At 62.2% G+C, this 25,423-nt stretch overlaps 2 protein-coding genes across 6 annotated transcripts in view; one reads left to right on the top strand and one right to left on the bottom strand.

Moving 5' to 3' along the window:
• PLIN4 (perilipin 4) overlaps window positions 1-4,416 on the top strand; it is a 23,781-nt gene extending 19,365 nt beyond the window's left edge. For 3 of the 4 annotated variants that reach the window (XM_040461939.1, XM_040461938.1, XM_040461937.1), the window contains 4 exons: window positions 19-799; window positions 898-1,085; window positions 2,415-2,501; window positions 2,574-4,416. In XM_040461939.1, the coding sequence (XP_040317873.1) occupies window positions 19-799; window positions 898-1,085; window positions 2,415-2,501; window positions 2,574-2,906 (1,389 nt within the window). In that variant the 3' untranslated portion in view covers window positions 2,907-4,416. Of the gene's footprint in view, window positions 800-897; window positions 1,086-2,414; window positions 2,502-2,573 lie in introns of all 4 variants that reach the window. The other variant, XM_040461936.1, reaches the window with a different exon arrangement.
• A 363-nt stretch (window positions 4,417-4,779) lies between these two features.
• Window positions 4,780-25,417, bottom strand: HDGFL2 (HDGF like 2). Of its 2 annotated transcripts, none has more exons than XM_040461933.1 (16): window positions 25,290-25,417; window positions 22,807-22,883; window positions 22,575-22,713; window positions 16,146-16,337; window positions 10,912-11,028; window positions 10,737-10,808; window positions 9,633-9,798; window positions 9,459-9,534; window positions 9,072-9,381; window positions 7,849-7,946; window positions 7,145-7,218; window positions 6,930-7,000; window positions 6,521-6,622; window positions 6,146-6,359; window positions 5,429-5,561; window positions 4,780-5,083 (listed from the first exon to the last, which is right to left on the bottom strand). In XM_040461933.1, the coding sequence occupies exons 1-16, from the start codon at window positions 25,359-25,361 to the stop codon at window positions 4,981-4,983; spliced, it is 2,016 nt and encodes a 671-aa protein (XP_040317867.1). In that variant the 5' UTR covers window positions 25,362-25,417; the 3' UTR covers window positions 4,780-4,980. The 2 variants fall into 2 exon arrangements, with proteins under 2 accessions (XP_040317867.1, XP_040317868.1); XM_040461934.1 differs by having other exon boundaries at window positions 4,780-5,080.
• Between the last annotated feature and the right edge of the window lie 6 nt (window positions 25,418-25,423).

Here is a 25,423-nt window from a genome sequence, read left to right as displayed (position 1 = left end):
ATCCTCACGGGCACCAAGGACACCCTATCTACTGGGCTCACAGGTGCACTGGGCATGGCCAAGGGCACCGTCCAGACCGGCCTGGACACTTCAAAGACCGTCCTTACAGGCACCAAGGACACCGTGTGCAGTGGGGTGACTGGAGCCATGAATGTGGCCAAAGGGGCTGTCCAGACCAGCCTGGACACTTCAAAGACCGTCCTGACGGGCACCAAGGACACCCTATCTACTGGGCTCACAGGTGCACTGGGCATGGCCAAGGGCACCGTCCAGACCGGCCTGGAAACCACCAAGAATATTGTCACAGGCACCAAAGACACCGTGTCCGCTGGGGTTACAGGGGCAGTGACCATGGCCAAGGGCACCGTCCAGACCGGCCTGGACACCACCAAGAATATTGTCACAGGCACCAAAGACACAGTGTCCGCTGGGGTGACAGGGGCAGGGAACGTGGTCAAGGGGGCAGTGCAGACTGGTCTCGGCACCATCCAGAACTGGTTACCTGGCACCCGGGACTCTGTGTGGGGTGGACTCACCAGTTCCAGTGCCCCCCGCAAAGGAGGGGAAGCTCTGTCCCCCGGAGTATCCAGCGCCCCGGACACACTTGGTGCAGGCCTGGACCTTGTCCGGGAAGCCACCGCTGAAGCAACACGTCCCCAGGGGGCCACCCTGGGCAGGGAGGATGCGGGGCGCGTGGCCCCCGCGCATGGCCATGAAGGACCCACGAGCTTCGCGACACTCCGGGACGAGCTGAGGGAGTTGGGGGATGTCTTCCAGCCCCTGGATGCCGAGGAGCAAGGTAAGAACGGCATGGCCGGCCCACCTCCCACGGGGCTGGACTTCTGTAAAACCCAAGCCCGGGGCCTCTCGGATCCAGTGACCCCCTCTTCCCTGCAGCCCAGCTTGCCGCCTCCGAGCCTGAGCCAAGGGTGCTCACGGCCGACGAGCGCAGCTACTTTGTGCGTCTGGGCGACCTGGCCCCCGGCTTCCGCCAGCGGGCTTTTGAGCACGCCCTGAGCCACCTGCAACACGGCCAGTTCCAGGCCAGGGCCGCGCTGGCCCAGCTGGAGGACGCCTTCAAGCTGGTAAGAGCCTTCCCCTCCCCACGCTCCCCCATCCACGTGTGGTGACCCGACGGGCATCTACTGAGCCCCACGGAGGCTTCTCCACGGTGGACAGCTAACGTGTCGGCTCCTGCTCTGTGCCAGAGGCGGAGCTGAGCCCAGTCCAGCGGCGGCCCCCTGTGGCCAGTGCAGACGGCGAGGGTCCCCCAGCTCTGAGGACCTCCCGGTCTCCAAGGTCATGGCTCTTAGATGTTTAGATACACATGCAGTGAACAACTCAGCAATGCTGCCTGAATCCAGATTCCCAGGCTACACCCACACAACTGTGATTTCAGTCGGTGCCCCATGGTCTCTGGTGGGCCACAGCACGAAGACCGCGGGTCCGATCCAGCGGGATCTCCACACGAGTGAACAGGCCCCTGGGACACTGGGCCATGTCTGGGGACATCTGTGGCTGTCACAACTGCAGGAAATGGTGCTCCTGGCCTTGAGTGGGTGGGGTCAGGGATGCTGCTCAGCCCCCCACCCCCACCCCCAGTGCCCAGGACACCAATAGTACAGCACACAGAATGATCCAGAACCAGTGCCAGTGTTAGCAGTGCCGCGGAGGGGAAAGCCAGGGTTAATTATGGGGGAAAAATAACGAGTAAAGCCGTGCTCACCCCAGACACCAGAATGCATCTCCAAGCGGTTAGACGGCACCACCCAGGGTGACCTCAAGGTCTGTAAGTCACTGCCCTGTGTGTGCAGCCTCCCATGACCCCAGCAGGTGAGAGGTGGTCAACATAATGTAAAGGCTCCTGGGGGCCAGTGGAACCCCTTAACCTAGAAGTGTCCCCTGGGGGGGTGATTCTGTTCCCAGGGACACTTGGCAATCTGTGGGGATGTCTGTGGTTGTCACAACCGGGGGGGGGGGGGAACTCCTGGCATGGAGGAGGTGGGGACCAGGGATGCCCCCCAGCAACCCCCCCAGGACTGAGGAGTGGCCTGACCCCACCTAGGTTTTTCTAGGGGGTCCCTAGCTGCTGATGGGAGAACGGGCTGGACCCGGGAGATTCCTGCAAAACTCCTGGCACGTGATGGACAGCGGGGCCTCTGGGGTGGCTTCCATGGCAGCAAGAGGCACCCGGTTCAGAATGCGCCTCCGAAGCAGGGATGTGGGACACGAGAGAGGGGGACTCTGTAAGGCACCTCAGAGACCTTTTAATTCGTTTCTTATTAAAGGATTTTATTTTTTTGTGGCTTTTCCACTATGCCCAGGAAAGGTCTAGATGTGAGGCTCCAGGGCCAGACCCAAACGTTCCCAGGGGACCAGCTGTAATTTCTCCGCTGGCGTCTCTTTCTTTCTAGATTCAGAAGGCCGAGCGGGCTCCAGAGAGCCAGTCACCTCCAGACCAGGGTCCGAGCAGCAGAGCGGAGGAAGGTGCTACCCAAGAGGTGCGTAACCAAACGCTGAGGCTCCTGCTCTCCTCCCTCCGCCCCTGCTTACCTCGCTCCCCACTCCCGCAGGTGCCGGACGCCGGGGCCCTGTCCAGGGCCTGCAGCCTCATCCAGCAGCTCCACGTGGCCTACAGCTCCCTGGCCTCCGGCCTCCAGGGCCTCCCCGAGGAGCTCCAGCAGCGTGTCGGGCGGGCGCGGCACAGCCTGTGTGAGCTCTACGGCCTGGTCTCCTCGGCCAGCTCGGTCCAGCAGCTGCCGGCAGAGCGCCTGGCCCGGAGCCACGAGGGCGTGGGCCGGGCCTGGCAAGAGCTGGAGCAGGTGCTGGACAGCGTGCAGCACGGCCCGCCGCTCTGCTGGCTGGTGGGGCCCTTCGCCCTGCCGCCCGGCGGGCAGCGGCTGTAGGCCGCTCCCGGCCCACGGGGGCCCTCTGCGGGGCCTCCTCCCCGGCCCCAAACCGGCTCCCCCTCCCCGAAGGTCTGGACCCTGTGCTGCCTCGCCCCAGCGGGGGCACCGAGGACCGTGAGCTCAGCAGCACCACGCACACCCGGCTCTAGGCCTGCCCGCACCGTCCACCCCTCTCCTCCGGGTCTGGGGGCCCAGGGTTGCTAAGACCGCTGACGGAGGGTGTTTGCCTGAGGATCTCAAGCAAGCACTCCCATTAAGAAAGAGAAACGGACACGTGCCTAAGTCTAGAAGGTTCCGTCCAGTTCTCTTGCTCCTCCCTCCTGGGCTCCCGGCTCTAGCCTCGCTCTAGAAGCATACGCCCTCAGCAAACCATGTTCCGTTGCAGCCGAATGTACCAGAAGGCCACTGTCACCCCGAGGCAGGCTCCTACCACCTCTGCCAACGCTCAGTGTGGCCAGGGGGCTTTGTGAGGGTCAAGCTGCGGCAGCCAGCAGCCATGGCTATGCCCCGGGCCGGCTGGAGGACTGGATGGGGGCGGATATAAAACCAGCCACTTCCCACCTGGGCCTACCCGGAGCTGATGCTCTGTGGCCCTCCAAGCACCTGGGCTGAGGCCTCTGAAGAAGGACCAGCAGAGCTTCCCCGCAGGGGACGGGGCCCTGGGACGGTGGGGGCGGGTATGTGACCGCAGGTGCTCAGCACGTTCAGGTAGGCCCCACACTTGGTCGAGGCCGGAGAACAGCTGTGACGCAGCACCCCGTCCTTCTGGGCCACACTTCCCCAAATGCCCAGGGCAGCCACGCCAGGGTGGCACGTGGGACTACAGGACGCCAGGCGCGCTCTCCCTCGGCCTCACCTGTCCTCCGGCCGGGGGGACCCTTGCCAAGGAATACCCCGCTTCCCAGAACCCGCATCCCACCCTCGACCCCGGTCAGGCCCCAGGACCATAGCCCCTTGTCATACACGATGCGGTGCTCTGAGCCCAGGACGCGACACCAGCCTTCCCCCAAAGGGTCGCCAGGCTCCTGGGCGCTGGCCATGTGAGACACGGGGAACGGGTCAGGAAGCCCCTCGGGCCCGTCCTTCCTTGGTGTCCCTCACGCCCTGTCATCGCAAGAAGAGATGCTGGACACGGTCATTCACACAAGCTGAGCACAGTAGCTGGAGCTCCAGTCCAGCCAAACCAAATGAGGGGCGCCAGGCTCAGGAAGTCCCAGCCTGACCACGGCCTCGGTGGGAACGGAGGCTCCTGGCCAGGGCAGGGTAAGTCACATACAGTGGACGCCACTGTTTAGCCAGCAACTGCCCAGTGCGGGTGTCTGTCTGAATCCGCGTGATGGCCCCGTGAGCCTGGGAATGAGAAGCCCGGGGTGGGAGTGCCACTCATCCAAGGTCACAGAGCAAGTCCTGCCCCCAGTGCTCACACCCTTGGAACATCAAGGACACTGGCCAGCCCACAGCGGCCCCCAAGCCTGAATGGCTCGAATGCCCCGAGCTACTGCTTCTGGGGACCCTGAATCTTGCCTCGGGGGTCCCAGAGCCACCTGCAGCCTGGCTGGGAACAGAGAAGCACGGTCTCCACCCTCTGGGCCCAGGCCCGCCCACTGGGTCCCTGCTCCCGCCTGGGTGCTGGGCGGCCGCCCGCAGGAGGGTCAGACCACAGCCTCCACTCGAACCCCTATTACTTCTATAAAGGCCCACCCCCGCACCCCCACTCTCCCTCACCGTCAGCCCTGCAGGGCCAGGCCAGGCAAGGGCACCTTCGCACCCAAGTTCACGTTCGCTGTGAATGCTACGGCTTAAATCCTTCGTCCCTGGACGGGTCCTGGACAACTGCCCCAGCAACACTAGACAACCAAGTCAATAAAAGTGACTTTCATTAAAAAAACCCTTTATAGTCATTTCATGTTGGTTGGAAATCACAGAAGTTAGGCAGAAAAACAACCCAGGGCACAGAAACAAAGGGACAGCACAGCGCTTCCCCAACAGGTCTCTGCTCCTCGGGTGGTGGGCGGGGGCCGGGGCAGGCCTGGGGCATCTACGTGCGACGGGTGGGCCTGGCCGCCGGGGCTCAGCTGTCCTCCTCGTCCAGGGACTCTGAGGCTATCCGCACCCTCGAGCGCTCCTGCCGCTCCTTTCCGGGCACGTCCAGCTCGGGGGCCTCCTGCGCACTGCTGGTGGGGACACAGCACGGGTGCGGGTGAGCACGCGGCCCTCCACCGCCAGCAGAGACCCAGCGCCCGGGGAGCGCGGCCGTGTCCGGAGCGCCCTCCGCCGCCCCAGCCGGGCCGCAGGGCGGACCCAGGGTCCTCACCACGGCGGCGTCCGCACCCAGGAGCCCACGCGCCCGTTCCCGGAGCGACGGGAGGAAGCCACCCTCCCGGGAGGCCGGGCCCAGAGCAGCTCCCTGGATGGGGGACCCACGGGTCAGCGGCAGGGGTGGCGGGTGCGAGCAGCCCGCGCCGTGGGCGCCTTCTCAGGAAGCTGCCCCCGTGGCCGCGGCCCCCGGCGATACTTACTCGTTGTGCAAGGGCTCTTCCGAGGAGCCGCACCCCAGCCCCTCCTCAGAATTCTGTCCTTCCTCCTGCTCCTTGTCCCCCGCGCTCTCCCCTTTCTGGGACGTGGCCTCGCCATTCACCGGGGCTGAGAGATCTGGGTGGGAGAGGGGCTCGTGACCCCGTGGCCCTGCCCGCCGGGAGCAAGCGAGCGAGCTGGTTTGGGGACAGCAGCCCTGAAGGAGCCTCCACCCCCCTCGAGGGCCCCGGCGCAGGGCGCCCACCACATGCCCCCGGCCCACACCTCCCAGACCCATCGGGACTGCTCGTCCGTCAGGCTGGGGCATGTGCCGGGCTCTGCAGCCGGCTCTGGGAGCGACTGGTAAATGAGCGGGGAAACACGTGTGCGGAGTCTGGGGACAGAAATAAGGAGACGCCCCCTGCAGGCCGGCCCTGGGGCTGCGGAGGTTTCAGGTCTGAAGAAGGAGCGCCTCTCCGCAGCCCCCATCAGCACCACGTAACCCTAGCGGGAAGGACAGCGCGACAGCCCCTTTGTCGCTGAGGGACCCAGCACCACTGTCCCTTCGGGAAACACCCTCTTTCTCCTCTCAGCCCACCCCTGGCCCTCCCAGGTCCAGCCAGCCTGTCCCGCGACGCTCCCACACGCGGCCCCCACGCACGCACGGCTTCCCGTGCTGTCTGGCTCTGAGGGTCTACGAGGGCTCCCGCCCTGCTCCTCACCAGCGCTCAGCTCATCCTCCGCCCTCTCCGTGGGGGCCTCCTCTCCAGCCAGCGCCTCCTCTGCCTTCTCCACCTCGACCCTCTCCTTCTCCGTCCCAGTTCTGGTCGCCTTCTGGATGGCCTCGATCTTTGGTCCCAGGACCCGAGACTTGAGCCGGGTGTAGACCTCTGCGGCCTTCTCCATCACCTCCTTGTTGGCCTTATAACGGCGGATCTGACCCACAAGAGGCCCGTTCAGGAGACGCAGTGGGTCTCGCCCCTCCCCCCCCCCCGCCCGAGCCCCGCCTCCCAGGCCGCCCCCTCCCCGGCCGTGTCCCTCAGGACCCCTACCCCCGCCGGCCACCAGGCCCTTCCGCTGCTAGGATCCCACCGCACCTTCTTCAGTGTGGCCACCACATCTGTGTTCTTCTGGAGGATCTGTGAGGTCACCTGCAGGGTCCCCAGCTCCTCCAGCGCATTCAGACACCTCTTCACATCCTGCAGGGTGGGGAGAGGAGGGGCGGCACCTAGCTGAGGGGACCCTAGGGAGTGCCCTGGGGGGCAGGCGGAGCGACAGGGACCCCCAGAGGTGGTGGTTGAGACCCAGAACCTGGAGGACCGCTCGGTGCCACCTGTGGGGACACCAAGCAGCACACCCCGGGTGGCGCCCCCTGCTGGGGGATGCCAGGTGAACCAAGACCCAGGGTTTGCCTCAGTTTCCCAGAACTTCTCAGGGGCTCCACACACGAGGGGCTGGGGGACTGCCTGGCCTGGAGGAACCTCCGCGCCCCGAGGAGGGTCTCACCGGATTGTCGACTTTCAGGGCGAACTTGATCTCGCTGTGCAGCTTCTGCAACTTTTCCTCCACGGAAGGTTCTGCGGCCAGGAGAGAACGCAGCACCTGCGCGTGACTGCAGCCGCAGAAGCCACCCTGGCCCGGTCCCGCCACCCGACCAGCTTCCTCGCCCCGTGCACGTGCACGGGAGCAGAGGACCTGCCCTGGTGGCCCACCCTCCTCACCTTTCTTCTTCTCCACCTTCCGGTCGGGCAGGAACCCTTCTGACCGCTTCCGGGTCCGCTCCACCTTGGGGGGCCTGTGGAGTCACACTCCTTAGCCCTACCCTCGCCTGCCGCGTAGCCCCCCTGCCCTGCCATGGCCCTCCTGCCCCCGGGGGCCTCTGTGTGCGTGGTCGGGGAGGAGGAGGGATCAGGGCCCATTGGGACCTGGTCTAGGCAGCCGCCAAACTCCCATCGGGAAGGTTCATTCGCTGATGCTGGATTCCCGCTTAGCAAGCGGGCAGGGGGATGGGCTGTATCCCCCCCAGCTTGGCTTTCCAGTCTGAGGACCAGTGGTCTGGGGGACAGGGTCCCCCCCTCAGCACTGCTGACAAGGGGCGGGTCGCTCTCTGAGGAACATCCGGGCCCTGTGGGGGGGCTGGGCAACATGCTGGCCCCACCCCCTCAATGCCAGGAACACCCCCAGCGTGACAACCAGATAGGTGGGGTGGTGTCCACTGGGGGCAGAGCCTCAGTCTGGAGCAGTGGTTCCTACTGACGGGGCCCCACTTGGCTTGGATCTATCTCCAAGACTGATTTCGGAAGTCGGGTCCCTCCTGTACGGGGTGAGGGGGGACGGATCCCCAGGAGGCCGGGAGCCGCAGGGACCAGAACGGGGCAGGTGGGCCCCCAGGTAGCCGCGGGAGGAGAGGCACAGCGGGTCCGACCTGGCTCGGGGCCTCTCCTCGGGGCGCCCTCTCTTCTCCTTCTGGCTGGGTCTCCTCGAGGGCTCTGTGCTCTGTGACTGTCTGGCCGCCTTCTTTGCCTGCAGCGTCCAGAGAGGGACAGGGCTGTGGCGGGCAGCGGGCGCTCCCTTTAGAGGTTCAGCCTGCCACCCCCTGCCACCACTGCACTGTTGGGAACTGGCGGACGGGGCAGGACGGGAAGAACGACCCCTGGGTCCAGCACGTGCCCCAGGTGACAGCGTCTCAGGCCCTACAAGGACCACTCACTCAACGCGAGGGGCGGCCCCACGATCCGCACTTCCTGGGGCAGGGATCTTGGGCCCTTTTTTGTGACCGAGGGAAAACAGGGAGAGAGTAAGGTCGTCCTCTGTCCCGTGGGCTCGGTCTAGAAGGTGACAGGCCTGGAAGTGAGGCTCAGATCCAGGCAGATTGCGAGTGCCAGGAAAGTGGGGTGTTGACGAGCCTGCAGGACTGCCCTGGGCCTGTGGGTCACCCCTCATGCTCACAGAGGCCTATCTGCTCCCCACTCATCCCAGAGTCCTGCCCCCCTCAGCACCCAGAGGGCACCTGTGAACACAGGAGTCAAGTCTCCCCTCCTCGGCCCACAGCCCTTCAGGGCTCCCACCTCCCTGGAGGAAAAGCCCAAGTCCTCCCTGAGACCCCAAGGCCCGGGAAGACCTGCCCCATCCCCTCTCCTCTTTCTCCCCCCTCCACCTCTCCATTCTACCCACATGGGCCCCCTGGTTGTTGCTCCAACACACCAGGCCTGGTCCTGCCCCAGGGCCTTTGCACAGACTGTGCTCTCAGCCCAGCGTGCTGTTTCCCCAGATTCCTTCCCAGACCACCTCTCACTCCATTCAGATCCTTACTTCACGGCACACGGCATCTTCTCAGCTAAAGCCTGTAGGGTTGACCCCACCTAAAACTGAAAAGCCCACCCGACAGCTCATGCCCCTTGACCTGCCTTCTTGTCTTTCGCACCCAACGTGCTGGAACGCACCTCACGTTGTCCCCTGTCTGGCCCCCTCGCGCGAACCCCGGCTCCTCCACGGCGCAGGTGTCTCTGTGTCTCGTTCACCGCTTCACCCCCACCCCCACCCCCACCGGCGCCGACCCGGCGGCGGGCGGCGGGCGGCGGGAAGGGACCCGCCGGGCCCGTGCTCCCGGTTAGCGGGTAGCGCCGCATCCGCGCCAGCAGGACGCACCTCTCGCTGCGGCTCGGCCTCGGGCCCCGAGTCGGACGAGGACTGCGGCCCCCGCCCCCGGCCCTTGCGGCCGCGCTTCCTCACGGGCTCGTCCTCGTCGCCCGGCTCGTCCCCGCTGCTGCCCCCGCTGGCCCCGGCGGGGGCCTCCCCGCGCTCGCGCTCCCGCCGCCGCTCCTTCTCCTCCTTCTCCTGCTCGCGGAGCCGCCGCAGCTCCTCCTCCTGCTCCCGGCGCCGCCTGGCCTCCAGCTCCCGCCTTCGCTCCTCGTCCCGGCGCTTCCACTCGCTGATGCGGTCCACCTCGTCGCTGTCGCTGCGGAGGCGCGCCCGTTAGAGGGCCCGGGGGCGCGCCGCCCGCCCGCCCGCCCGCCGCCCTGGCCTGCCGCCCACCTGTCGCTGCTCGAGCTGCTCGGGGGCCGCTCTGGCTTCGGCTTCCGGCCGCGGGGCTTCGGGGGCGGCTTCTCAGCTGCAGGGAAGGGGGCGGGGTGCGGTCGGCGAGGGATCTCTCCCCCAGGACGGCGGGGGGGGGGGGGGGGGGAGGGGGCACCCCGGCCCGCGCCCTACCTGGCTTCCGGCCCCGAGGAGGCTTCTTTACGGACACGTCCGAGTCGGAGGAGGAGGAGGAAGAGGAGGAGGCAGAGGACGGCGCGGACCTGGCCACGGCCACAGGCTCGCCCTTGGCCCCGTCGGATTCCGCTTTGGAGTCGGAGTCGGAGGCCGAGGGCGCCTTCTGAGAGAGGCGGGGGTGCAGAGGTGAGGACACAGGCCACGGGCAGCCCCCTCCCGGCAAACAACCGCCTCTTCCTTGGGCTCGGCATGGGGGGGTCCTGGGCCTCATCCCCTCGGGGAAGCGGGGGGAGGCAGAGGAGAGCCGCCGCGCTTTCCGGGGCTAGAGCTCTTGGTTAGTTTTTTAATTTTATTTCAGATAGAGCAGGCGCGTGAGCAGGGGAGAGGGGCAGGGGAAGGCAGGGCATCTCGGGCAGGCTCCCCACACAGTGCAGAGCCTGATGCGGGGCTCGATCCCTCGACCCTGGATCACGACCTGAGCCGAAACCAAGAGTTGGACGTTGGACCGACTGAGACCCCCCCCCCCAGGCGCCCCTACAGCCCTTCCCAGTGCAGAATAGGGGCGCGAGGCCCAGTGAGAGGAGGGCCCTCCTCCTGTCTCTGCCCCCATCCTGCTCCCCACTCCCATGCACACAGGTGGCACGCTCATACACACCCAAGCACCTAACGCACACACTCGAACACACGCACACCGTCCACGGGATGCGGACACACAACACGCGTGCATTCCCTTCCACACACACCCACTCTCCCTGCCTCACACGGGGCCACTAAGGACACCCCTCTCCCTTCTGAGGCCAGCGTTCCAGCACCCCAGTTTCTGCACCGGCCTCTGTGTTCCTCTCAGGAGTGGTGGCAGCCGGGCGGCCTCCGGGCCCACAGACGGGCCCTGCACACTCCACCCTCGGAAACCACACACCAAAGCCATCGGGGGAGGCAGAGGCGGACGGTGGTGATCCCTGATGGCCTGGGCCCTACCCTCCTCCAGAAAAGACAGACTCTACCCACGGGCAGTGGCTGGTGACCACACAGAGCCTCTCGGGGGTTCCCGCAGGCAGGCAGGCAGGCAGATGGGAACAAGACACGAAAAAACCCCTCTACCTTTTTCTTCCGTCCCGCAGGGGGGCCCCGCCGAGGCGCCCGCACCACAGCTTTCTTCTCGGGGGTGAAGTCCTGGGCGGAGAGAGAGAAGGCGCTGAGCATGGGCCCCACGGACTGGCCCCGGCTCGCGCCCGTGCGTGCGCCCGCCCGCCCCCGGAGGCAGCCACCTGCTCACCTGGTCACTGGTCTTCTCTGACTCAGAAGAGCTTTCTGAGTTCTCCTCCTCGGATGGGGACACGCTGGCTTGATCCAAGTCGCTGGAGGCCTTTCGAGCTCGTTTGGAGACCGACATCTAGAAAGAGCGCAGCCCCAGCACAGGAGCAATCAGAAATTTCGCCTGTGTGCTCGGCACAGCCGTCTCCCGCCTGGCCGCTCACACCCCGGAGAAGAGCTGAGGTTCTGGAATCCTTGGGAGGTGGCAGGGACCCCTTGCAGGATCTGACTAAAAACCAGGGATCCTGGGGTGCCTGGGGGGCTCAGTCGGTTAAGCATGAGACTTTTTTTTTTTTAATGTTTATTTATTTTTGAGAGACAGAGAGCATGAGCGGGAGAGGGGCAGAGAGAGAGAGAGAGAGAGAGAGAGAGAGAGAGAGACCCAGAATATGAAGCAGGCTCCAGGCTCTGAGCTGTCAGCACAGAGCCCAACGCGGGGCTCGAACTCACGAGCCGTGAGATCATGACCTGAGCTGAAGTCGGACGCTCAGCCGACTGAGCCACCCAGGCGCCCCTAGCATGAGACTCTTGAATTCGGCACAGGTCACGATCTCATGGTTCATGGGTCTGAGCCTCGCATCGGGCTCTGTGCTGACAGCACGGAGCCCGCTGGAGAGTTTCTCTCCCTCTCTCCCCCTCCCCCACTCAACATGCGCACGCTTGCTCTCTCTCTCTCTCAAAAAAAAATAAAACAAAACAAAACAGGGATCTTGAACCTTAAGTACACTGTGCACAGTGACAGAGTCCAGACACAGAAGGACACGTCCTGCGTGACCCCACTCACAGGGGGTCCCTAGAGGAGCCCCGTCCACAGAGTCAGAGAGTGGATGGGGGGAGTCGGGGGTGGGGAGTCAGCGCTTCATGGGGATAGAGTCTCAGTTTGGGGAGATGGAAAGTTCTGGAAAACGTGGGGGGATTTGCAAAACAGTGTGTGTGTGCTTAATGTCCCTGAGCTGTACATTTTATTTTTTTTTAAGTTTACTTATTTATTTTGAGAGACAGAAACAGCACGAGTAGGGGAGGGGCAGAGAGAGTGGGAGAGAGAATCCCAAGCAGGCTCCGTGCCACCAGTGCAGAGCCCGACATGGACCTCAAACCCACAAAACTGCGAGATCATGACCTGAGCCAAAACCAAGAGTCGGACGCTTAACCGACTGAGCCACCCGGGTGCCCCAGAGCTGTGCATTTTAGAATGGCTGATTTTTTAATGTGAACCTTACCTCAATAAAAAAATAAAAAAAATCGGGGCGCCTGGGTGGCTCCATCAGTTAAGTGTCTGATTTCGGCTGTCATGATCTCACAGTTCACGAGTTCGAGCCCCACACTGGGCTCTATGCTAACAGCTCAGAGCCTGGAGCTGCTTCAGATTCTGTGTCTCTCTCTCTCTCTCTCTCTCTCTGTCCCTCCTCTGCTTGTGCTCTCCCTCTCTCTCAAAAATAAATAAACATTTAAAAGAAAAAAATAAATTAAAGACAAATAAACACATGCACACACACACATACACGCAAACAACCAGAATTCAGTTTCAGGGGTCCACGCATTCTCTGACATCCACCCAAAGAAGCCAACGTAAGAATCTTTAAGATTCTTCAAGCTTTAGAAGTAGATTTCAGCCAGGGAAAACCCAGGCCTCCCCAGCCAGCCAGTGCTGAGTTCAATGGCACTTTGCCTCTGTTTTGTCACATCGGAGATGCGGTGGTTCTTCTAACCACTGTCACCGGAGCATCTCCCCCGCTCCGTGCCCTGTCCAGGGCACGATGGGCTGGACTGTGTCCCCTTAAAATTCACCTGTTGAAGCCCTGACCCTCAGGACCTTAGAGTGGGACTGTGTTTGTGAAGACCGGGTCTTCAAGGATATAATTAAGTTAAAATGATGTCACTGGAGTGGCCCTAATCCAGTGGGACCTGTGTCCTTATAAGAGATCAGGACACGGCCACAGAGGGACGACCACGTGAGGACACGGGACGGGGGCACGGCATGTGCACGCCAGGGAGCGGCCTCAGAAGGAACCAGGCCTGCCAACACCTTGATCTCAGACTTGCTGCCTCCAGGAATACTGACTGGTGTGCAAGCCGTCTAGTGCACGGGACTCTGTGAGGCCAGCCGGCACTCATGTACACTCAGGGACCCACTGGGGAGAGATAAGGCCCCCTACTGTCGCACAACACGTTCCAGCCAGGAGAGGCAAAAGGAAACATTCCGTGCAAATCTGAGAGAAGGGTTACTCGCGTATGGGGGACCAGGATGGGACAGAGGGAGGACAGAGAAATGGAGGGAGGACAGAGGGACGGAGGGAGGATGGAGGACAGGGGGACGGAGGGGAGACAGAGGGGCGGGAGAGACGGCAAGCACAAAGCCCCACAGGGGAAGGCAGCGTGGCCAGTGAGTGGTCAGGGGAGGGACGGGGACTGTCGGGGCCAGACCTGCAGGGCTGTGTGGTCGTGTGTGGAGTCTGGCCCCCCTTCGTGGGCGGCCGAGCTGAAGCCCGGGGCACTTCGTACTCCCTCTCGGGACACAGACGGCCTGTAGCCCGGGGGCGCTGTATGCTCTCCCTTCTCAACGCAGGCGCTCAGAGGATCCAGTTAGAGGGCAGTTCACGTTCTGCCAGAGTCGCCAGGCAGTTCTAGGGGAAGCGTTTCAAGCCGGCTGTGGCCTCCTTCCCCAGACCAAAGGGCATCACAAAGACTAGGGTGACCCAGGACCCTCCCTCCCGACGCCAGGGTGCAAGGGGAAGCAATGGCGAGGGGCCCCGAGCTGCGAGATCTTGGAGCCCCCAGAGAGCACAGAGACCCCGGCTGGGCGGGCAGGGCCGGGACCCCGTCCCCAAGAGCTGGCGTCGGGATCTGCCTCACGAAGGAGGCCGTCCGTGGAACCACTCAGAGGACAGATGAGAAGACCAGCCAACAAGTTGTTGGCTGAAGAGAGAATGTATAAAGCCGGCCCCGCGGGAAAACCACAGCCCCTCACAGATCTAGGGGATGGGGCTCCCGGGGAAAAGCGCTTTTAAATGTTCCCCGGTGCGGTTAAACGGGGTTGTAATAAGAACTTATATCTGTTTAATGCAAAAGTGACCCAAAAAATCTAAGTAGTGACTTACAAACAGGGGTTTAGGGGCGCCTGGGTGGCTCAATCAGTTGAGCATCTGACTCGGCTCGGGTCATGGTCTCAAGGTTCATGAGTTCGAGCCCCGTGTCGGGCTCTGGGCTGATGGCTCAGAGCCTGGAGCCTGTTTCCGATTCTGTGTCTCCCTCTCTCTCTGCCCCTCCCCCGTTCGTGCTCTGTCTCTCTCTGTCCCCAAAATAAATAAACGTTGAAAAAAAAAAATTAAATAAAAAAAACACAAAAATACAAACAGGGGTTTATCTCTCAGGGGTGGCATGGGGCAGGGTTGTTTTCTACGCATTTCTATTTAATGTCTCCAACAGCCGTAAACAGAAATAACGGGGAATTTGACAAAACAATGCCGAGCACACCATAAAAACTTGGAGCTAAATGCCCAACAAATTTTTTTTTTTCTTTTTCTTTTATGCATTCGCTTTTGAAAGAGCAAGACAGGGCAAGCGAGCAGGGGAGCAACAGACAGAGAGGGAGACAAGAGAATCCTCAGCAGCCTCCACGCTATGAGCGCAGAGAAATCGTGGCCTGAGCCAAAATCAAGAGCCAGACACTTAACCGACCGAGGCACCCAGGTGCCCCCCCCGAACACCCGACGGTCTTACTAACGTACCGGTGAGAAATCACACACTGCTTCTCGACCACTGAGGACCACGTCGTAAAACAGTACTTAATGACCAAGAAATGCTCAGCAAACAGACACCGTGTGGACGGCTGCCGATTCTGTGCTTCGCACCCCCACCCGCACCCCTGCACCCCCACCCTCACCCGCACCCCCACCCGCATCCACACCCACACCCCCACCCGCACTCACACCTACACCCCGTGTGAGGCACACTCGGGATCGCAGACAAACCCGCCAGGGCGTTTCCAGTCCCCGGCACAGCAGCCCGCGCACCCAACACGGGTATTTTCTACCAGCTTCTCCGCACCTTTCGCGTCTCATACCTGACGACAAGCACGGCTTTATCATGAGGATTGGAGCCAAAAGAAACGTTATTTTTATCAGTAGTGGTAGGAAAGCCTGTCAAAGACAGTGGCGCTAGGTCCCGGCCTTTTCATCCCGCACCCAGATGCTCAGAGGCAGTCAAAAGGCAGAGAAGAGAAAGGGCAAGAGACTGTCTCTGGAACCGACAACTCACGTCCTCACGGAAACCTGCACACGCACGTGCACAGCAGTGTGTTCACAGCGGACCACAGTGGACACGACCCAGATGTCTATCAACTGGTAAATACGTGTCCACCGCACACGCGCACGTCCCTCAGCCGCGAGCAGGAGCGAGGCGCCCACTCCCGCCGCCCCGCGGACCAACCCCGAACACACGACGCTCAGGGAGGGAACCGGACACGAGAGGCCACGTGGGGTGTGGGTCTGCGTGTGTGCAACGTCCAGAACGGGCTCATCCACGGACAGGAAGGGGGCTCGTGGAGGCTGGCGGATGACTGCTAAGGCGGACAGGGTTTCTTTCGGAGTGACGGAATGTTCTGGAACTCGCCGGTGGCGGCGGCTGCACAGCTCTGTGAATGTACTAAGAACCAGTGAACTGTGTATTTCGAAAGGGTGAATTTCGCGCTATGTGAGTGGTATCTCAATTTTCAAAAAGCATGTTAAACACCCAGAAAAATTATCTGCATATTCAGGTTACGGGCATAATTTCAGCTAGGAGGCTCCTGGGAGGGAAAAGCCAAGAGCGAGCACGTGCATTCTACTTCTGCTGGGATCTGTTCAGTCTGGCTGGTGTTGAGTAAAAGGTCGGGTTAATAATACAGGAAGGCATTTCAGCTCACACTACAGACCCGGGCTAAGCACACCCCCGTCCTCGAGATGACAATCTATGAAGCGGAAACGGTAATATCTACTGAGGAACGTTATAAAGAGTAATGAAATGACATACGTAAAAAAATGATAACAAATAAAAATAAATGAAACAAATCATGACAGAACCGTGCATTGAAAACAAGAAAGGCGGGGGGGGGGGGGGGACCCCCCCGGGGCGGGGGGCGGGGGGGGGCGGAGAGAGGGGGGGCTGCTACCCCCCCCCCCCCCCCCACCAGGCCAAGGGCTCCCGCCCCACCCCTACCTTCAGGGCTGCGGCCTTCCGTTTCAGGCCACTGTTGTCGCTGCTTTTGTCCGAGTCGGAGTCGCTCTCCATCCTGTCGCTGGCCGCTGTGGCGGTCACGGCTGTGACGGCCATGACCCCCCGGACCTCGTCGTCCTCGCTCCCGCCCGCCGGGTCGGCTTCGGGGGCCTCGCTGTCAGAGGAACTCACCGGCTGGGGGGGCGAGACGGTGGGGGGGGGGGGGCACAGACCAGTCACCAGCAGGCTTGAGCGGATTCCCCAGCCGGGACGGTGACCCCGAGGACAGATCCCACGGCGGGGTCTCAAATGTCAGGGTCTGGCCCCCTGGCTTTCCAAACGGGGCAGCCCGGAAAGACTAAAGAATAGAGGCTCAAAGGCAAGATGGGCACCTGCGGTGGGTGCCAGGGTTCAAGATCAAACCTCAGGCCAGTCTGTGACTTAGCCTCTCGGGACCTCAGTTTCCACACCTGAGGGAGACAGGTGGCACGACTTTGGCCTCACGGGGCTGTGGCAAGGGTGAGGCCGGAGTGGCACATGGCATTCTTAGGGCAGTGCCCAGGCTGGCAAGAGGTCCCCCAAAGTTTGCCAGTTTACTGTCGGTACGCCCATCGTGACGAAGACAGGACCTCCAGGCCGAAACTTCCAGGCTCTGCTATTTCTCCTTTACCCAAAGTGCCCGCTCAGGCACGACCAGCCACAGAGACACTTCTGCCGTGCTCGGCACGTGCCGGGCTCCTTTACACGCTCGGGGGGGGGGGGGGGGCCGCGTTCGCGCAGCGGCGGGTGCCAGGCCCGGTGCTGGGCGGGCAGGCAGCGAGCACACGCAGATGTGAAGGCAGCGCGGCCCCTGCCCCCGGGGAGCTTAGGGGACGGGGAGAGAGGAAAATACTGGTATGTGGGTGCCGAGGAATCAGGGAGAGGCGGGTGGAAGGTGGCAGTAATGTTCTGAAGTGCGTTTTGGGGAGGAATCCTCGGAGGGCGGGACGTTTCAGCCGATGAGTCATCTCAAGCATGCAAAGGGACCGCACGAGGGGAGGGACGGTGCCCCTGAGAACCGGGCGGGCGAGGTCGGTGTGGCCGGGGCAACGGTGAGAGAAGAATGTGGTGGAAGAAAGGCTGGAGGGCTGGGCCAGGGCTGACGCAGGGTTATGGGGGATGTGGGGGACCCAGCAGTCGCACGAGGACGGTCAGGCCACAGGGCTCTCTCGGGCCTGCTTCTGACCCCGTTCCGGATATCTCGTTTGTAGGAGGAACGCAGATGAGTCCTGGTCAAACTCATCCACTGAGTGCCACGGAACATCCGCTGCCTGAGGCCTCGTGCTGGGGCGGGGGCGAGACGAGACGGTGTGAGACAGGGTCCCTGCCCTCGGGGAGCTCACAGTCCCCGAAGGGGACTAATGCGGAGAAAGACAAGGAAACACAGAGAGACAACACGGCCTGAGAGGGCGTGCCGCTCCGTTCCTGGAGCACCCAGCAGAGTCCGAGGGTGGCATCTGACCACGTTATTTCGTGGTACTTCTTCACCGAGTAATTAATTTCTTTTAAGACCGAGGCTGTGACTTTTTAGAGCTACAGTCTGCAAAAAAACCAAATTTCCACCTACTAATAAATAGACAAAGTGCAGAGCAGCTCTAGGACAGAATACTATTCAGCCACGAAATGGACTGAAAGTGACATGCGCTAACAGGGTGGATGAACCCCCGAAACGCGTAGAATTCCATTTCTATGAAATCTGGAGTACGCAAATTCATAGGAACAGAAAGTTGATTAGGAGTTCTCAGGGGCGGGATGATGTTCTCAGGAGATGCTCAGTTGGTTGAGCATCCGACTCTTGGCTCCAGCTCAGGTCGTGATCCCAGGTTTGTGGGATCGAGTCCCACGTTGGACTGTGCACACGGGGCACGGAGCCTGCTTGGGATTCTCTCCCCTCCTCCCCTAATCGAGCTCTCTCTCTTTCTTTAAAGAAAAAAAGGAGTTCTCGGGGGCTACAGGAAGGGGAGAATTGGGGGTGACAGCGAACAGGAAGGGGCGGGTTTCCTTGTGGGGTGATGGAGCGTTCTCGATTAGAGAGCAGTGGCGATTGCACGACACTACAGATGTATAAAACCCACTGTAGGACACGTTCAAAATAGTTAAAACAGCAGATTTCCCAAATTCATTAAAAAAACTTACGACAAGAGAAAGGCACACTCCCTCGGTGGAACCACAGCCGGGGATCGATGGATCGGGCCGGGGCCGCACGCCGGCCGACATACAAGCAGGGAGGACGGAAAGGGGTCCGAGTCCGAGCGAGGAGCCTCGGGGGCCGCGCCGACTGGACACGGGAGGCCAGACCGGGACCAGGGAGCAAGGAGGCAGGAGCACGGGCAGCCAGGGGGCCGGGAGGGAAGGGAACCGGGGTCAGCGCCGGACACAGGACCAGACAAGTGCTTGGTAGGACATCAGCACAGAAAGGCTCAGAAGAGGGGAAACGTGGCTGCCGGAGAGCAGACGGGAGGACCCCCGGCCCAACCGATCCCCCGTTCCCTGATCTCTTGCAGGAAGCCCCCCAGGCCCTCCCTGACTGAGGGGTCCTGAGCCCACCCTGGCCTTCACACAGCCGGGTTAACAGGCGAGGAGAGTAAGGGCCAGGTGTTGACAGGACCTCGTGCCCAGCACGCAGCTCCTTCTGTGTCCCCCGAGGCACCGTAACGGGGCCCGCTCTGGATATGCTTGACAAGAGTAAAAGACGCGATGCTAGGCAGGGCAGGCCCCAAACCTAAAACGAGGGGGCAGACGTTACCCAAGCTTGCTCTGTGCGTGTGTGTGTGTGTGTGTGTGTGTGTGTGTGTGTCTGTGTGTGCGTGCGCGCGTCCTGGGTGCGAGCCGTCACCCTCATTTTGCAGACGAGCAAAGGGTGACATGACAGCTCAAGACCACAGCGAGTGTGTGACAGAGGCGAGATGCCGGCCGGGCCTGGCTTGGCCTCTAAGCCAGGGCCACCGGACGCAGCGACTGCTCGCGGAAACCCCTCCTTGCTCCTGACCAACCGGGGTCCGACCTGTGCCTCTCACGTCCAGCCAGGTGGCCGGGCTGGGTGGGCCTGTCCCACAACTGGGCAAGTGGACACCCCAGAAGGTAAGTGGCCGGCCCTACGCTGTGCCTGTGGATAAGGCCGGGAACGCTGGATCTCGGGGCGGGGGTCAGCCCATGGGGTCTCACTGCCTGCCAGCAAAGCCTTGGGGAAACGTGACCCCCACGGAGAAACACGAGGCACAGGGAGGAGCCAGGAAACACGGCCAAGAGCCAGCCAACCTGCAGCCATCGCGAGCCCAAAGGTCTGGTGAGCGAGGCGAACCTCAGTTTCTCTCACGGCCTTCACGCGTCAGGAGGGTGATGGGGGGATGGAAAGGGAAGGTCACATCCGGCCCGGCCTCGCTCCCGACCCCGCCATCACCCGCTCAGCACCGTGTCACTGCGCTAGGTGCCTGATGTGCGTCTGCTCACGGGGCTCCCCCCACGGCCCTGTGACACTGTGACACTACCATGAGCCTCTGCCTTTGATGAGGACACAGAGGTTCAGGGAGGTGATGTGGATTCCCAAGGCACACGGTAAGCTGGTGGTAGACCCAGAACTTGAGCCCAGGTCCTTGTGCTCCCACAGCAGGACGCTTCGCCTCAGACCCGCTGCGTAGAGGTGATTCTCTGGGCCCTCCTCCGGGGCCCCCCCGCCCGTGCCCGATGAAACTCAGCCTGAGACACAGGAGGCCCAGGCTTTGGCCCCAGCTCACTCTAACTATCCCTCTTCCCCTATCGAGGGACGAGGATGCATTTCTAGAAAATGCTCCGTCAATGGTTCTCAACCAGGAACGACGTCTGTGTCCTGGAAGACATTTGGCAATGTCTGGGGACATCTAGGGCTGCCGAGACTGGGGGTGCCCCTGGCATCGAGTGGGGGGTGGTGCTCAGGGATGCTGCTCAAAACCCCACAGTGTCCAGGGCCCCCACCCCATGAGAATGATCCAGGCACGAATGTTGAAAAACCCTGGTTTAGGTCTAAGATGTCTCAGATTCTAGCTGGGTCGCTCTGGGCCTCAGTTTGCTCATCAATAAAACGGAAAAGATGCCACCTGCGCAGGCCACCCTCAGCACTGGATTAAGACCATGAAGTTGGAGCCACACTCAGATGCCATTTCCACCTCCCGGCTTGGCAAGGGGGTGAGGGAACAGGGCTAGTGGTCACCTCTTAGTGCGAGAGCCAGCTGAGTTAAGCCTGTCGAAAAGAACGAGGCTGTTCTCTGCACAAAGACCAACAGTCAAGATAAATTTTGGGGGAAGCCTGGTTGGCTCAGAAGAACATGTAACTCTTGACCTTGGGGTTGTGAGTTTGAGCCCCACGACAGGTGCAGTGATTATTAAAGATAAATAAACGAACATTAAAAAAGGATGTATTTTGGAGAAGAAGCAAAGTTAAGAATTCCAGGCTTTAGGGGCGCGTGCGTGGGTGCCTCAATGGGTGAAGCGTGCGACTTGGGCCCAGGTCACGATCTCAAGGTTTGGGAGTTCGAGTCCCACATCGGGCTCTGTGCTGTTAGTGCAGGGCCCACTTTGGATCCTCTGTCTCCCTCTCTCTCTCTGCCCCTCCCTCCCCACATGTGCACACTAGCACTCTCTCCCTCTAAAATAAACATTAAAAAAAAAAAAAAAAGAATTCTAGACTTTAGAACGGAAAAGCCGTGTTCACGGCTTGACGTGGACACGGAACTTGGGAGAATGTATCAGGAATGAGGAACTGTGGCTGTCTTGACCGACGTCGCGGCACCGTGACCGGGAGGGAGGGCTGACTTCCCACTCTCCATAGACACGCTCTCTCGTACACCCCCTTTTCCATTTGGTACCCCGAGCCTGCCTTTCCACTCAAGATGTAGAGAGAACACGAGAAACGTCAAGAGCGAACAGAGAGAACGCTCAGGTACCCGCACAACGCTGCTTCCGAAAGCCCGCCTGTGGCCTGGCTCTGCCAGAGACATCCAGGGTGGTGCCTGGGAAGAAACACCTCAGGGGTCCCGGGCCCGAGCCCTTCACGCCGACCCCAAAACCTCCGCAGGCGGGGCCCAGGAATCCGCATCTTAAACAGACGTTCAGTTTGGAGCCACGGGCTCGGTGGGAAACCAAACAGCAAGACGAGCTCTCGCTCTTACAGCCACTTCTCATCCCAGGGAGTCTGTGTGGGGCCAGTTCAACGTCAAGGTTGCACCACGGTTGAGTTTCTTTCCTCGAGGGCAGGCATCCACACAGCACTTACCAAGCTGCTGGTGTGCAATGAGTATTAAACGGTGTGATGATTCACCAGCAGGCGAGAAGCTTACCGCGTAACCAAACAGAACTCGAGCCGGGGCCAGAAAAGGATCGCGCAGAACCCAAATGCCTTCAAGACCTTCTGACCCACTGCCCCATGATGGGGAGCGGGGAGGGGGGGCCACGGGAAACCGGGAGAGACAACGGGCAGCAAAGCGGGGGACCTCCTTCTCCTAGACCCATCCCAGGAGGCAACAGGAAACCACCACCGACGTCTACTAAATTCTGGACCATGAGCTCCCGGCTCAGGGGGAGCCTGAGCCGCAGGACAGCACAGGCTGGAGACCCCAAGTTCTCACGCAGGCCTAGACGCTGCAGACATCCTGGGTCCGTCGCTCTCTCGAACCAGGCCCTCTGTGACTCCTGCGTCCCTCCCCACGGACCAGGCCACAGGGGCTTTCCTTCCCGAGCTGGCTGCTCTGTCCCCGGCAGGCAGTTAGCTCCGCCTCCCGGCCAACCTCAAGCCCACCCCTCCTGAGGCCAGACTGCTCTGCCTCCTGCAGAAAACCCCAAACTCGGTGGCTAAAAGCAGAGCAGAGAACCACAGCCCAGCCTCCCCTCATCTGCACCTCACCCCCAAACGCCCAGAGCGAGGTAGCTCTCTGCCTCCTTCTGCAGCCTTCCAAGGCTTTCCATGAATTTCACTTCAACTCTCCGCCCCCCCCCCCCAGAACAAAAGGCTTTTTCGGAGCTGTAATAACACTATTATAAACCCAAGCTAATTCCAGAGCAGTGGGTTTCACTTGGGGTGATCCCGCACCCCTCCACCCCACCCGGGGGGCACCCGCCAACGTCTGGAGAGGCGTTCGGTGGTCGCGACTGGGAAGGGGAGGTGATGCTAGTACGGAGTGGGTGGGGCCGGGGACGCGACGCAACTCCCACGAGGCCCAGGAAGGCCCCGAGGGAGACAGAGAATGATCAGAGACAGAGAATGATGGGCCGGAGGTGAACAGTGTCAAGGGGGAATGAGCCCTCCGTCCTCGCCTACGGAGCAAGCTCAGACCACCTCCGGTGTCCGGCGTGTGTAAGAGCCCCGCATGACGTGGGCTCGGCAGTCACCACGCCAGCCCCTCTCCACCCCCAGGTACTCACCAGAGGGGCGCTGTAGCTGGCGTGGGGATTGTTCTGGATCTCCCACAGTCCTTCATTGAAGCCTTTCCTCTTGTTGGGTTTCCCGTACTTATCTTTACATTTGTCGTAAGGGAACAGGTCCTTGGGGCCCAGGAAGGCTCTGGAGAAGGGAGGCACGGGGCCAGTCCCGGGTGAGTCAGGCCACCCGGGAGGCACCAGGGGGGACGGTCAAGCCCCACCTGGGGACACTTACGTTTCGTGTGTACCAAAGAAGAAGATGGGGTACTTGTTGGGCGGGGGCTTCACGGCACCGTCGGCGATGTCATCGATCTGCAGGGAGATGCTGGTCAGGGGGTGGCTGTGGGGGGCAGCGTCACCCCCTGAGCCAGGAAATGGCCAAGACATCAGCCAAGTTACTTGGAGAAAGCATATGCTGGGAGAAAGGGAGCCTTCAGCTGAGGGAGACAGGGCTCGTTCCGGTTAGGCATCTGCATTCCTCTGCGTGACCCCCCCTCCTCCATACACACCTGTCCCCTCCCCCCAGAGTGTTCTGCCTCCAAGGCAGGTGCTTCACCTGAGCAGAGCCAAATACGGGGCCCTGAGTAGCCAGGAGGTGGGGCCAAGCTCAGCTTCTGCGAACTCCCAGGACCCTCCCTCGGGACCCCCTCCCGCACGGAGGCGATCGGGGGGTCTCTCTCCCAGAGGCTGCAGCTGGCAGCTCCAAGGATGCAGAGGGTGGGGGGTGGGCTGCAGGAGACAGGCCCTGAGCATCCAGGAAGTCCCACCCTCTCCCTACAGGCCCATGGGCCCCGGCAGCTGTCAGTCACCTCCCCACAGGAGGCTAGCAGCCCCTTCACTTCCAATCAGGTGCTTGGAAATGTTCCGGGCTTGGAGAGCCGGCAGGAGTGGGGGGGGGGGGGGGGGCGGGGGGAGGTGGAGGAGAGGGAGAAGCTGGTACTCCGGAAAGAAGGGAAGTGCCCGTAAAGTTTCAAGGCTCCCGTGTCCCCCAGGAAAAGAAGCCCAAGCAAATCAGGTTAAAGTGAGTTTTCTGGTCCCCGTCAATTCCTTCCCATCCTCTTCTACGCCTGGGGGCTGCTGGAACCTTCCCTGGCCCCCCCCCCCCCACCACACACACCCCAGGTTCCTTGCCCGGTTCTCTGGGCTACTTTTCAAAGTCCTTGGTGGCTGGGCCTCAGGCCCCCATGGCCAGCATCCCCGGCACAGGCGCTTCCTCAAACTTCATCACCCCGAGGACCAGCCTGCCACGCCTTCCAGGCCCGGCTTCCAGGTCACCCAGGACCCGCCTCTGAGCCCGAGGCTCAGACGTGCCAGCAGCAGCACCAGCCCCTGGCCCCTGCCCGACCTCCTGCGGCAGCCTCTCCCCACCCAGACCCCCAGCGCCGCGAGACGCCCGCGGCGCCTCACTTCTACCCAGAGGGAGCGCGGCTGAGAACTCCAGCCACCGGGCAGCTCCTGGGCTCCTCCCGTTCCAGCCCCCCGCTGCCGCCGCTGCTCCCACCCCCCAAACTCCGCCAGTCCGGTCACGCGTTCCCCACCAACCTAGGTTCGGGGGCGACTTTACCCCTAGGACCCGGGGAGGACAACCCCCAGGTCCTCGTCCACACTGGCCTGCCCTACACAGTGCCTGGGACTCCACTCTCTGGGACTCCCAGACTCAGGATGCCCTTCAGACCTGCACCCGGCGGACCATCCGCGTCCCCCGGATCTCAGGCTTTCCTAAAGGGGATCCCCAAAGTCCCCTTGGCTCAACCCCTTCCCTCAGATGCTCTCTCTCGGGCTTGAAGCTGAAAAGGAGTCCGATTCGCGCATCGGGGGGGGGGGGGACCACCCCCAGATCTCCCTCCACCCCACACCCCAACCAGAGGATGGCGAGGGGATCCGTACAGAGCACCGGTCCCCAGGGTTCAAGTAAGTCCCATTCCAACCTCTGGGCCGCGATACCCCGCATTCTCAGAAGAGTCCTCTCGGCTTCAGTGACCTTGTGAACACAGCTCCCAGCCCCCTTCCCAGCCTTGACCTCCCTCAGCCCCCCTCAGCCTTGACCCTCAACCCTTCTCCCTCAGGTACCCCACAACCCTAGCCCACCCGCACAAACGGCCTGCGGCCCCACAATGAGACCCTTCAGTCTGAGGCGCCCCCTTCCCATCAGTCTGATTCCGCTCTTGAAACCCCATTTTCCTCCGCTCCCCTCACACCACCTACTCGCTCAAATGCTTGAACTTGAACTTGAACCCTGCCCCCTCAGGCCCCAGGTCCCTCAAACCCCACGACCCTTGGAGCGATTTGCTCAAGACTGGCCCCCCCCACCCCGCCACAAACCCTCCGTTACGCGGGTCCCTGAGGCCCGGGGGCCCCCAGGACCCCGTTACGCGGGTCCCTCAGGACCGGGGCCCCCAGACCCCCGTTATGCGGGTCCCTCAGGACCGGGGGCCCGAAAACCCTGTTGCTCGGGTCCTTCAGGCCCGAGGGCATCCCCAGGACCCTGGTTCCTCGGGTCCCCGAGGCCCGGGGCCCGCAGACCCCCGTTACGCGGGTCCCTCAGGCCCGGGGCCCCCGGAGCCCCGTTACGCGGGTCCCTCAGGCCCGGGGCCGCAGACCCCCGATGCGCGGGTCCCTAAAGCTCGGGGACCTCCAGGCCCCCGGTGCACGGCCCCTCAGGCTCGGGGCCCCTCCTGCCCCACCCCCCCGCCTGGCCCATCTCCCGCGCGGCCTCACCCGGGCCGGCCAGTGCGGGTAGCCCTTCATCTTGGCGAACACCAAGTCCCCGGGCTTGAAGGCATGCGGCATGCTGGCGGCGGGAGGCCCAGGCCGCAGGAAGCGGCGGCGGCGGCGGCGGCGGCGGCGGCGGC

The sequence above is a fragment of the Herpailurus yagouaroundi genome, unplaced genomic scaffold, assembly GCF_014898765.1.
Source record: "Herpailurus yagouaroundi ecotype Mexico unplaced genomic scaffold, PumYag 295, whole genome shotgun sequence".
Classification (NCBI taxonomy): domain Eukaryota; kingdom Metazoa; phylum Chordata; class Mammalia; order Carnivora; family Felidae; genus Herpailurus; species Herpailurus yagouaroundi.
The sequence above is the reverse complement of the archived record's forward strand: the minus strand, read 5'-3'. Positions and strand labels throughout refer to the sequence as shown.